The sequence below is a fragment of the Crotalus tigris genome, unplaced genomic scaffold, assembly GCF_016545835.1.
Source record: "Crotalus tigris isolate CLP2741 ecotype Arizona unplaced genomic scaffold, ASM1654583v1 scf7180000020655.604591, whole genome shotgun sequence".
In the NCBI taxonomy this organism is placed as follows: domain Eukaryota; kingdom Metazoa; phylum Chordata; class Lepidosauria; order Squamata; family Viperidae; genus Crotalus; species Crotalus tigris.
The window spans coordinates 341,044-353,989 of NW_024098126.1; the positions used below are offsets into that span (position 1 = coordinate 341,044).

Below are 12,946 nucleotides of genomic sequence, written 5' to 3' on the forward strand. Positions count from 1 at the left end.
TATTTCTTCTCATTTTACAGAATGAGTTTTGTTTTGTTTTGTTTTTGATATTTTTACTTTAAATATTTGTTTTTCATTTCATTTCTACAGTAGTCTTGTTCCTGATAGTTACATAAACTCTTTTAAATGTGGAGTCCCCATATATCATATGAGTTCTTGTATCTGTAAATGTGAAAATCCCTACCAGTTCTTGACCACAAAAGTTGACCATTCCTACATGGAATGGCCCCGATACAGAGGATAGAGTGATCTTTATAGAGCTATTTATTTCTGGTTCTGAAGATGATCTGCTGCATTGAAGGTAATTTCTGGGACAGTACAAGCTTTGCCTTGGAGGGCAAAAAACGCTCTGGGAGACGCTTTCAAGAACAAGAATAGGGAGTCCCAGGAGGCTGGGTGAAGACAGCTTTGCTTTCCCTCCCAGCTGATTCTGTTTGGCAAACAAATTCCACTGGGTACAATTTCTGCTTAATATGGCTCTGTGTTCATTCTCTGCAAGAAGCCGCAAGCGCATGGTTGCTTCCTGTTGCAACAGCTACTTGGGTGCTTTTGGTGACTTAGATTCTTCAGACATGGGAGAGGGAAGAATTAACCCATACATAAGAAAAAAAATAAACTGATTATTTTCCTAATCTGATAACTCCTGAAAAGTCATTTGTGACTTGACTTGATCCATGTATACAGATCTATTGACATGCAGTGTCTGAGAAAAGAGTCCAATAGCTGGAAGCACTTTTGGGGCTGAAGATAGATGTAGATACTCCCTTCTTGGTTGTTTACAGAACTACTACCTCTTTCTGGCTCTACTTTCCTCAGAGTATTATTTTCCTTTCATAGTCTAGCATTTTCTGCACCATTAATTTTTTTCATTAAAAAGATGCCACATGCCTGACAGTTTGTTCTTCACACTCATAAAACTTCACCCTAAACCTAACTCTGTAAGATGAGTTGAGCTGAGACCCCAAATCACTTAGCTAGTTTTCATGCTTTAGAGGCCTAGAAACTCCCAGTGTCCTGGTTTCCAGGCTGGAACCTTAATCACTAACTCAGATTGATTCTACCACAGTAATAAATCAAGAAAGCCAGTCTGCTTTTAACCAATACTTAACTAAGATTTTCTATCCTTTTTCTTCCTGGGAAAATGAGATTCACCCTCAGCTATTTTTTGAGTTACCATCACAAGATATTACATTGGAGCATAGAGGAAAATTTTACTCTGTCAATATGCTTCTTATTTTTAGTAGTCCAAGCTTACATAAATCAGTATTGTCTAGTATTTTACCTACTAAATAATCCACAATTTACCAAATTTTGAATAATATCCTCAGACCTAACAAGTTACAATGTCTAAGGCATTTACGTTTACTGGCACTGCACTTCAGTTACATTTTCACCACATCTAAATTTAGTGCTGCAATTGTTTTCATCATAGGTGAAAAGTTAGCATGCTGAGGCCCAGAGTTCCCAGCTCTTTCGGGTCAACCTGACTTGGCAAGATGTTTTCAAGTCGGAGGCGGTTCTTGGAAGAATTCAATCGCCCCCAGAGCGAATCTTCTCTGGATTCTGCAGGCAGTGTGGTGTTGCAGGCTCTCTATGACTATAAGTACAAATCTGAAGATGGAAGGCAGGTGATCATTGAGGAAGGGGAGATCTTCCACCTTGTGCACAAGGCCAATGAGGATTGGTGGCAGGTGAAGAGGTTTGGCCAGACCAAGCAGAAGAGGCCCATCTTTGTCCCAGCATCCTATGTGGCTGAAGTGACCTGTGATGAAAGGGCAAACCTACAGCAAAATGTCTTCTTGCACCCTAGCTACCATTCAGAAAAGGATGGAGGTCCCGGTGAGTTGTTTTTGAAGTTCAAGGGACTAAACCAGGGTTGGGCAACTTGAACTCCAGGAGTGGGAACTCCAATAAATTTATTCTATCTCTGGAGTCCCCACCATCACCATAGCTGAACATTGGATACACATTCCCATAATTTGGGAGTAGAAACATTACCTCCAAAAATGCAATGTATTTAGGGGATCAGATATCCTGGTTTCAGACAAAAGTGCCATACCACTCCAAATCAGTTAGGTACAGCATAGAAAATGACTTTGTCACTCATTGCAACTCAAATACCCCCAAGTGAACAACCATACATGAACTGCAAGAAACCAAAACAGCACCAGATGGCAGCAAAGAGTTATAATTTTGTGGGCAGGTCTGTTGCCATCTAGTGGTTGTATAGATTTTTGAAGCCAAAATCTGGTAGTGTGTAGATTTTTTCCTCCTTTTGGAAATGTGGTTACACCTAGTTAATTATAAGCAAAGGGGAAAAAAGTCACATCCCTATTCCCAAACTTAGGAAAACAGAAAATTATAGTGTTGCCCGTCTATTTTCCCAAGGCACTGAGTATGCATCCCTCTCAAGAGAGAAGTGTTGTCCCCAGTTCTAAAAGAATGCCCATCCCTCATATGAATATTTATGAATCTGAATACAGTGTCATTATACCCCTGACAGTAGTGCTGTGTGACTGGTCCAGGACACTGTTTGGTGGGAAAGTAGACCAATAAAGGTGGTGGCACTTAATCGGTAGTGACAGTGACAAAGAGAATTCCTGGACAATAAATAGAAAGATTGTTGGCTAAAAAAAACCCTGACAAATGAGAGGGGGAGTTAGAAGAAAAGGACCAACAATCTTTAAAAATTCATAGTGCCACTGATTCCCAAAGATTCCCTCTGATATGGAGGCTGAAAAATCAGAAGCAGCAAACCTATGTCCATGGGCTGGATTCAGGAGCTTAGAAACAGAAAGGGATGGCTTCAAATCTAGAAGCAGAGAAGACTTTCAGGTTAGATTTCATGTTCTGTTTCTGCTGGAAGTCTCAAAAGGTGGCAGCACTTGGCCAGCCTTTTCTGGACTTGAAAGCTAAGTCTGGTAGTTCACACTTTGCTTTTCACCAGACTATCAGATGGGCTGGAATGTAAAAGACCTACGTGTTATAGGAAAAGGCTATGGCAAACTATATTTGCAACACTGCCAAGAAAAAAACTTGGATGTAGTCCCCAACAGTCAGAAATTATTCCAGAGTCTCAATTTAGTTTTTTTTTTTTTTTACTGTCATGAAATTTCTCCTTAATTTGGATCAATCCTTGTTGAATGAAAAGCTTCACTGAACGTAGAATGTGTGCGGAAAGGCAAGAATTGTCCTTGCTGGTTCTACTTTTCTTCCTTTCAGCATGCTTCGAAATGTCTCATTCTCTGGAGGATCTTTGGGTGCAGCCACCCCCATCATCTTCCCACACAGATCTATTGTCCAGCTGCAACCACTTTTCTGCCAAGATGAGAATCCATCAGCTGTTGCTTGGTAGGCGTCACAGCCTGAGTGGCCTATCTCAGATAAAATGCAAAGGCCCAACACACTGGCAAAGTTCAGAGGAAGAGCTAGCAAGAAGTGAGAGATATTATGGGGTGAGTTCAGCCTTTTCCTTTTCTCAGACTTCATTTGTTTGTTTATGTATTTGATTTACGGCTACCCATCACAAACATATCTCTGGGCAGCTAACATGGCATAAAAATAAAATAAAAACATCACAACAAGACAATATTATAGCAGCTGAGATAAAACCAAACAGCACTTTCAATGTCATCATGACACAGGTGGTATTTAGACACATACAGTATACAGTATCAATACAGAGTGCCCAAGAGACGAGCAACAATACAAATATATTAATTATTATAATGTTATTATATCGTAATGTAACTTTTTTTTTTAAAAAAAGTATTCAGGTGCAACTAAAACGCGTAAGAACAACAAAAACATCCAGCAACTACTCCAACTGGCAGTTAAACCCTGCTTGCTCATCAAAGATTTTTCTTTTTTTTTTTAATTGCAAAAAAAATATTGTCAAGAGAGGTTTTAATCCATTTGTTGTTAGTTGCGAAGTCGTGTCTGACCCATCATGACCCCATGGACAATGTTCCCCCGGTCTTCCTCTCCTCTACCATCTTCTGGAGTCCATTTAATCCATCCGTGGAATCAAATCTAGAATTTAGAGAGTGTTTTATGGCTTGTGGTCACAGTCTGTTTGTGATGTTGGGTTTGCACAGTCACAAAAGAACTGTCCTAGTGGATATCGGCAACAAGAAAGCACTTTCTGACTCCTCCAGATTAGAGATCTCCAACTGCCCCGTACTGGGCCATGATCTATTTGGAACCGGGCCGCAGAAGTCGCGGGCGAGTGCATGTATGCATGCTTGCTCACCCTCCACTCACACAGAACCACCCCCTTCCCCCCACCAATCCACAAAGTGGGAAAGGCTGGGGAACGTTGCTCCAGATGTTTCATTCATCCAGTGGAACAACCTGCCTCCAGATGCGGTGAATGCTCCAACACTGGAGGTTTTTAAGAAGAGACTGGACAGCCATTTGTCCAAAATGGTATAGAGTTTCCTGCCTGAGCAGGGGGTTGGATTAGATGACCTCCAAGATCCCTTCCAACCTTACTATTATTATTATTATTATTATTATTATTATTATTATTATTATTATTATCCATCTTATTTCTCTTGGCAGCTGAATGCAGTCCTAAACAAAGCATTGGGCCACAGCCAGCCACCATTTTAAACTCCTAAGAGTACCTAAAGGTTTATGTGCACCACTGAGCATTTTTGTATAAAACAGTTATCTTGGATCCAGCACTTTGCCATATGCCACGCTACCTTCCCATTAAATAATCAATGCTTTATAAAAACAAGAATCAGAATGACTCAAAGAACCTAGACAGCCTCAGGGGAATTGTTTGAGGTCCATTAGTAGCTACAGACACAAGGCTACCATCAGAATGCCCTTGAACATAAGCCTACATTTGCAGGGCTTGAATTCTAGCTTTTTGTAACCAACTCATTTCTGGTTTTTAGTCATTCATCTAGTTTAGAAAGAAAACTCTTCCTGTTATTGCTTTCAGGCTGAAAATCACACAATCTTGCTGATCTACAGTAGAGCATCCTGAACACTTCTGTTAGATTTCAATCTACCCCCTACTCACACCTGACACAGTACGAGCAATTTCATGCCTTTATATTTCTGTTTGCACATTCTACAGCCTACTATTTTGGGGGGCTTGCCAGCAGAGAGTGAGCACTAAATCTTTCTCTGGATGGGGTCTAATAAGTAGGCATCTGCAATCTCTCTGAATGTGGACTTTCTGTTAAGAAGTCATTTTTCCATAAACCTTTTTAAAATTTATCTAATGAATTGCCTGCCAACCCTACATCTTTACTAATGAATTCTACTGTCTATAATGTGAAAAAGCATAAGGCTGGCTTAAGTATGCTGAATCTCCTGCAATTAATCTGAGTAAGTCCTCTTTCTTAGGGCCATTATAAGCAAGATTAATTTAACTATTGTTTGTTTAATCTTTTGTGTCACTTATTCAGACTAAATGACCGTTGTAGGCCATGGCCAACAATGATGTTCCCCAGTTATCCTAGGTAAACGTGCTGTAAGTGAGCAGAAATAAAAACTGGCTTTACCATCAGAGCTGTGAAATTGTTTGACTGACTTCCCTTGGCTTCTTCCTAAAATTCTTATTTCCAGCATGTGTCCAAGTATCAGTTTATTTATTTACTTTATTTATTAAATTTATTTGCCATCTATCTTGCCTTGGGGCTATTCTAGGTGACTTACAACAATAAACGGAAGAGACGAAAAGAGTGTAAACAGAACAGAAGTAAAATAATAGAACAATCAAATAAACAATGAGAAAGAACTCAACAAAAATACATCAATATGATGATAACAAAAAACAAATGGATGGAGAACAGAGAGCAAGTGGGGAGGGAGGTGGAGTCTGTCATCAATCCAGCAGTTGCAGAGGAGCAATGGCGAGAGATGGATATGTTACTGAGTGGCATCTGGTGGTTACTCTAAGGAACAAAAATCCTGGATTAAGATGGATCTTGGCCTGGTCCAGCAGGGCTAGTCTTATATTCTTATCCTTGGGCTAAGGGTCTCTATGCTGTAAGAATTCAGACTGGCTGCAAGTGATATGCATCCTCCTCCTCCTCCTCCTCCTCCTCCTCTAAAAAAAAAGGTCTCCCCCTAATATCATGCTTCAGTTCTTGAATGAGCAGAAAGACCATCTCCAGAACAATAAAATTGTTGATTATAAGCTGCCTAGGATTACCTTTAGTCAAGATGGGCAGCAGATTAATTTAATAAATAATAAATAAATAAACTAAATAGGATGGACTAAAGAATAAAAACATAGGAAAAAATGATATATTAAACATTCAAGGCTTTTCTGTGGAATTAGGATGAGGAAAGGGATTCTGCATTACAAAAGTGCGCAGATATACACAAGCAAAATAAGGAGCAAAGCTGAGAATGAGTTTTGACAGTGCTTCTACTTTGTTTGTGCAAATCTGTGATCACTTCCTGCCCCAGGTGCTCATTTCCCAAGCCACAGTTTGGAAATTCCTGATGTGGTCCATAGGAATATAAGCTATCATAAGGTCTGTTAGTCTTGAATGTATTACAAGATCCAGTCATTTTGGCAGCATAGATTAAGATAGATGCTCCTCTAGAAATAGTTGAAAAGCACAAGGTGAGGATTTAGAAGTCTCACTGTATTTTTGTGTGTGTTTGAACAGAATCATCTGGATCGTCCATAATACAACCCAGATTAGGAAGAAAGCAGAAAGGTAGACATTAAGTGAAATTTAAAAAAATCTTCAAAATCACTCTCAGTCAAGGCCTTCATACAACCTTATGACACACCTCCAGAATGACAAATTTCTCAGAAAAGTTGACTCATGTCCCCTTTAAAGCTGTAAGCTTTCACTGCATTAAGTTCCAGTTATTCTGACATATGTTCTTCATGGTCTCTGACTGCTGTGGGCTGCTGCATGCATATTTTTTCTTCTGTCAAGATTCCATTAGATGCTTGGGTGAGAGCTGCTTATCTGAACATCTGCCCCGCTACCTTGCATAATTTCCTCTTTGTCTTTCCCTGATTGGAAGGAGTGGTAGCATCTGCCACCCACACAGGATGTGGGGGAAGCTAGTGGGAGGGCCAGCTCCTCTGCACACGCCCCTGAACCACACAGCTGGTACTGGCTGTAAGTACCAGACCGTGGGGGTATCGGTGCTTCCTAGAAAACTTCTGAAGGCCTCAAGAATTGAGGTAGGATAAAGGGGGTCATCTCTGAGAGGGGGATTTTAGAAGAAGACATAATTAGAACCGAGACAAAGTGAGGAAGAGGAAGAAACTCTCTGACCACTAGCAATATTCTTCCAGTCTTCTGCCATGAAGCAACCAATTTTCAACTTCCTCTTGGGCAATGAACTTAGACAAGAAGGCAGAAGGAGCCACAGCTGTGACTTAACTGGAGAGGCACTATGTAGTTAGGCATTAGCAGAGAATCTATATGGAGCTGGGTGGAGCTGGGAAGAATTGGGTGGAGTATATGGATCTGTCAATGGGATCTTATGGAAAATGTTTACTTGGGCACAGCTGTGGTTCAGCATAAGAAAGACTCACAGCTACTTGTGTTGTTCCTATTCAGATAGGAGTAGCTAGAAGGAAACTTGATCATTATGTATCTTTGTTTATCTAACTGTCATCCATCCATCTATCCATCCAACCATCCATGAAATATTTAAACTGCTCCATTCTGGTTGGACTCTGGATGGTGTTTATTAATTCTTACATAGTTATTTGAAATAACCTGTTCCTGTTCTATAATTGAAACTTGATTTGATTCTATCCTCAAAATAACATTGTTCATAGACTGCAAAGAACATGGGAAAATGGTGGACCTCATTTTGTAGGGGGATACAAATCTAGGTCTTTCTGAGCAAAATCCAACACTGTACCCCAACCAGCTCTTAGGTTGTACCTTCCAGTTCAGTTCCCATAATTCCCAGTAAAGCTATTTGAGGATTCAGAACTTAAAAAGCAATAGTTAAGAGCAGGTCTTTTCTTATATTTTTATATCCTTACATTCTCTAAACAGGAGTAGCTTCTTGCCCTTTTCATGTTTAGAAGTCTAGCATGACCACAATGATTGAGGCCCTGCCTCCTTTTGTCTGTGTGTGAATTGTTGATCCTCCCTCTGGTTGCTCCAGTGACTACAGTATTTTGGAGAAGGGCTCAAACCAACTATATTGATCTCTTCCTAGCATATCTATGACACTTATTTTGCTTTTTTTTTTTTTTTTACTTCCTAATGGGAATGTTTAAGGCTTTTAGTATCAGTAGTGCCTTCATCTAAGAGCCATCGTGGCACAATGATTAGAATGCAGTATTGTAGGCTAACTTACTGCTTACTCCAGGACTTTGATTCTCAGCTGCTCAAGGTTAACTCAGCCTTCTGTCCTTCCGAGATTGGTAAAATGAGGAGCCAGACTGTTGTGGGGCGGTGACTCTGTAAATTGCTTCGAGAAGTCTGTAAAACACTATGAAGCACTATATAAATCTTAAGTGCTATTGCTATCTTCTTTGGGCAAAACATAAACATGCTGATTATTATCACATAAAAGCATAATTGACTATAATGGCATAAAGCAAGCTGTTCTCTGCAGTTAATCATTCGCTGTGCATTAGAATTCCCTTGAATTCTGGGCATTTTTAAGTATTATTCATTTCTTGCATTTATAGATTCCTGATTCCAACAGATTTACAGCAATTTGCTATAAAGTAGTATTAGTACTGTATTAATATTACTGTAAATTATTACTACTACTATTATTATTGTTGTTATTTTTACTGTTTTATTATTATTGTTGTTGTTGTTGTTGTTATTATTATTTCTGTTGCTTTGCAAGTACATTGAGTGCATCTGTATCAGAGACAAATTCCTTGGGTATTTAATCACACACAAATAAAATATTTAATTCCGTTCTTCATTTCAATCCACTTCTAAAGTTCTGAAGATATGGTCCCACAAGGATTTGAGACAGAAAGCTTGGCAGTGGTTAAGAGATAGAAATAGCCCCTGTTCTAAGCTAAGGCATGAAACTAATCAAGGAGTGAAGCAATCTAGAACTAAGGAGAAATTTCCTGATAGAACAATTAATCAGTAGAACAACTTCCCTCCAGAAGTTCTGGGTGTATTCCAACACTGGAAGTTTTTAAGAAGAGATTGGATAGCCATTTGTCTGAAGTGCTATAAGGTTTCCTGCCTGAGCAGGAGGTTGGACTAGAAGACCTCCAAGGTCCCTTCCAACTCTGTTATTCTGATAATTTACAAACACTAAAACTTTATAGACCCTATCTCCGATAATCTTCAAGGCACAAGTTAAATTAGGGGGAACTAACATTTTGTGGGAATTGGAGTAAACATTCCATTCTTGCTCTTTCTCTTAGGTCTTTTATTACATGTTTCAAGTTGTCGAAACTCTAAAATGCGGAATCAACCTGTAATAGAGGACCACATATTTATTTATTTAAACATTCTGCTCTGTTCTCAACTAAACCACAGAAACAACTGAAACAATGACCATGGCTGCTTAAAAAAACCCCAAAACAATGCTAAATAGGATAGGCTAGAACCTAGATCAGTGGTTCTCAACCTTTTTAATGCCGCGACCCCCAACCGGTTGTAAGTCGAGGACTACTCAACCGGTCGTAAGTCAAGGACTACTCAACTGGTGCAGCACCGTTTGCAGAATGGGACTTTTGGTGGGCTCAGCAGGGCAGAGACAGCCTGGACAATTCCTCTTGGCTTTTGAAAGCCAATAGAATTAGACTCTATTCAAGAGAGTCTATTCTGTTGGCTTTCAAAAGCCAATAGAATAAAAGGGAGTAGCACAGCTAAGGAAAAGCGGGAAAAAAATGGTGGACTGCATTGTTTGGCGACCCCTGTGAAATGGTAGTTCGACCCCAAATGGGGTCCTGACCCACAGGTTGAGAACCATTGACCTAGATGAATTGAGCAGCAGAATTATAGAATTATGACATGTTTCTCTTAATGGTTTTGACCTTTTTTTCCTCCCATTTAAATAAGCAAATGTTTTGGTGACCAAAGTATCAGCACTACCCAGTTTATTCTGACACTTAGATGGCTCACTGTTTTTATGGTATCCAGTATAAAATTTCATAAATCCCTGAAATATCATTAATCCTTCCTTGTATCCTGCAGCAAGGGGAAGTCTGGCTCTTCATTAAGTAAAAGTCACTTTTCCATAGCTGAAGTTGGTTTTGATAAAAAAGGATCTTCAATCATCTTCTTTGACCCTAGAGGAAATGCCTCTCACTTCAGCCTTCTGTTCTGCTTTCTGGAGGACCCAGGGCTCAATCTTGAGAGATAAAAAAGGAAATAATGAAGATGAAGACCGAAACCAGGGCTCTTCCCCATCCTGCATGAAGTGCTTTCTGATAGGCATGCTGGCAAGAAGCCACACCTGAAAGTGCTATGATGCTGGGCCAGGGAAATAGCCTAGGAAATACAGAAAGACTGATTAGGTCTTCAAAGGTTGCAGACTATGGAGGGGGAAAGTGGTAGCATTGGCTTTAATTTTGCCTGCAGTGCTTCAGGGGTGAAGGCCACTGAGAAAACCCAAATGGCTGGTAGGCGGGAGGTATCATCTCAGTCAAAAAAGAGGAACCAACTTCTTCCCTGGTCCAACACCTTAAAGCCACAGGACATGAAATTGACTTTAAAAAGACCAGAACTATTGCCAAAACTGAACACTTTAATAACAGACTAATCAGAGAAGCCATCTAGATAGAAAAATGCCCACACAGCATGAATAAACGAGATGATACCTCCTACCTACCAGCCATTTGGAAACCTGCCCTTATTGACAAACGAGTCCCTAACACAAAGAATGACACCAGACCCACACTCACAAAAACCACACAGGATGTCACCACCACACATCCATGCAGAAAGCAAACCCATACCCACACCGATGATAAGCACAACCACAAACCAGAAGCCAGACCACAGCTGCATCATTAGCAACTTTAAACCCCTCCAATCCATACATGAAGCAAATTGACACCCACCATGAAGATGAGGCATGACCATGGATGCGAAGCCAAACAACAGCAACGCAGCTCACCATGACAAATCCCCCTGCAACTCAGACTAACACGAGCACAACAAAGCCCCCACCCAAACAGAACACTCCCCCATCCAATCAGAGCACAGCCAACCCCTCATCCAATCAGAGCACAGCCAAGCCCCTAACCAATCAGAACACATCTCCACCCAATCAGAACACAGCCAAGCTCCTACCCAATCAGTTCATACCCCCACTGGCAGTTAAAAGGAAGAAACAGCTACAATCACACATTGCTCCTAGAAGCACGAAGCCGAAAACACCAGCCTGAAGATGACAAATGGGACTTCGTCGAAACGTCGTCAAGACACTTCCAATTTTACGCATGAGAAAACCCAAATAACCAAAGACCTACATACAAGCATCCGCGAAAACTTCAGAATAGCTATTTTGAGCTAATTAGCTCTCATCAGCCAGCCATACCCGTCTGAGATTCGAACCTGAGCTGCTTGCACGTTAGGCAGCTGTGTTGACATGCAAGCAGCCCAGGTTTGAATCTCAGAAGGGTATGGCTGGCTGATGAGAGCTAATTAGCTTGAAATAGCTATCCCAGTTCACCTTTAACTCTTTTTTAGCAATCCAAAAATATTTAGCACACAAATGATGTGTATACACCCACCCACACACACACACACACCATATATATATATAGTCCATATATAAATAGCCTACCTTTGAATTTGTAAACAGAGTACTGTAGGTTCATATTTGCTCATTGAGAATGTAATTTTGATGTGGTTTTTAATATTTTGCCATATGCTAAATAAAAATAAACTGGCCTCGAAGCTTGAGAAGCAACACAGAAGGACATATCCTCTAGAGCACAAGGGTAGCAAGCCCCCAAGATTCCCTCAGCAGGATGGGTGATAGAAAAACTGGAGGATGGTGGATGTGGTGGTATACTGAACTGGGTGACAACCCCTAGAAAAGGACAAGGGAGGCATGACTTGCCTAGTGTGTCCATTATGCAACTCAGACACTAGAGAAAGGTATAGGAGCCCCCCAGCTGCCCTTTTTCCCCACCCCCGAAAATGAAGCTTTTTCCAGGGCAGAATTATACATGGCTCCAACTAGAGGGAGGAGAGGGAGCCAGTTGCTGGTGCTTAGAGAAGCCCATCTACTGGCTCCTATTCATCCATATCACTTGCCTATTTGCAGGCATGAGAGAGAGGAATGAGAAGGCTACAGTCTCTGCTTGTTTAGGAAAGCAGAGAAGATTAAAAACGCAGGTAATCCTTGATGTATGACCAAAACTGAGCCGAAAATTTCTCTTGCTAAGTATGAGTTTTTGTCCCGTTTTACAACTCTTCTTGCCGCAGCTGTTAAATGAATCATTGCGGTTGTTAAGTTAGAACGTGGTTGTGCAATGAATCTGGCTTTCCCTTCGACTTTGCTTGACGAAAGGTTGCAAAAGGGGATCACGTGATCCGAGAACACTGCAACCGTTATAAATATGAGTTAGCTGCCAAGCCTCTGAATTTTGATCACATGGCCATGGGGATGCTGCAGGGGTTGTAAGTGTGAAAACAGTCAGAAGTCAATTTTTTTCAGTGCCACTGTAACTTCGAACAGTCAAGGACTACCTGTACCTAAGCAGCCCAATGGTCAAGGGGACAGTTACTTTACTGCCTTGTACTGATTGTTACACATTGTTCTTCTCTTCCCATATACCCTACCTATTGCAAGTTCTTGTTGTCACAGTGGGATTTACTGATTCACTGTATTTGTTAGAATTTTTTTTTTCTAATCCCACTTTTTGTTCAGGAACATAAGGCAGCATACGCAGTTATCCTTTTTCCCGTTTTTCCTCACAACAACTTTGTGAAGTAAATTGGCCTGAGACGTAGTTACTCAATGGATGAGGTTTCTTCCCTGGGACAGGAAGAAG

The 12,946-nt window shown here is 40.6% G+C and overlaps 1 protein-coding gene across 7 annotated transcripts in view; it reads left to right on the forward strand.

The window, feature by feature from the left end:
* ARHGAP9 (Rho GTPase activating protein 9) overlaps positions 1 to 12,946 on the forward strand; it is a 37,074-nt gene that overhangs the window by 4,146 nt on the left and 19,982 nt on the right. For 4 of the 7 annotated variants that reach the window (XM_039368169.1, XM_039368172.1, XM_039368168.1 and 1 more), the window contains exons 2-3: positions 1,433 to 1,839; positions 3,223 to 3,455. In XM_039368169.1, coding sequence (XP_039224103.1) covers positions 1,497 to 1,839; positions 3,223 to 3,455 — 576 coding nt within the window. In that variant the 5' untranslated portion in view covers positions 1,433 to 1,496. Of the gene's footprint in view, positions 1 to 1,432; positions 1,840 to 3,222; positions 3,456 to 7,024; positions 7,175 to 12,946 lie in introns of those variants that run through there. The other 3 variants (XM_039368173.1, XM_039368175.1, XM_039368174.1) reach the window with 1 other exon arrangement.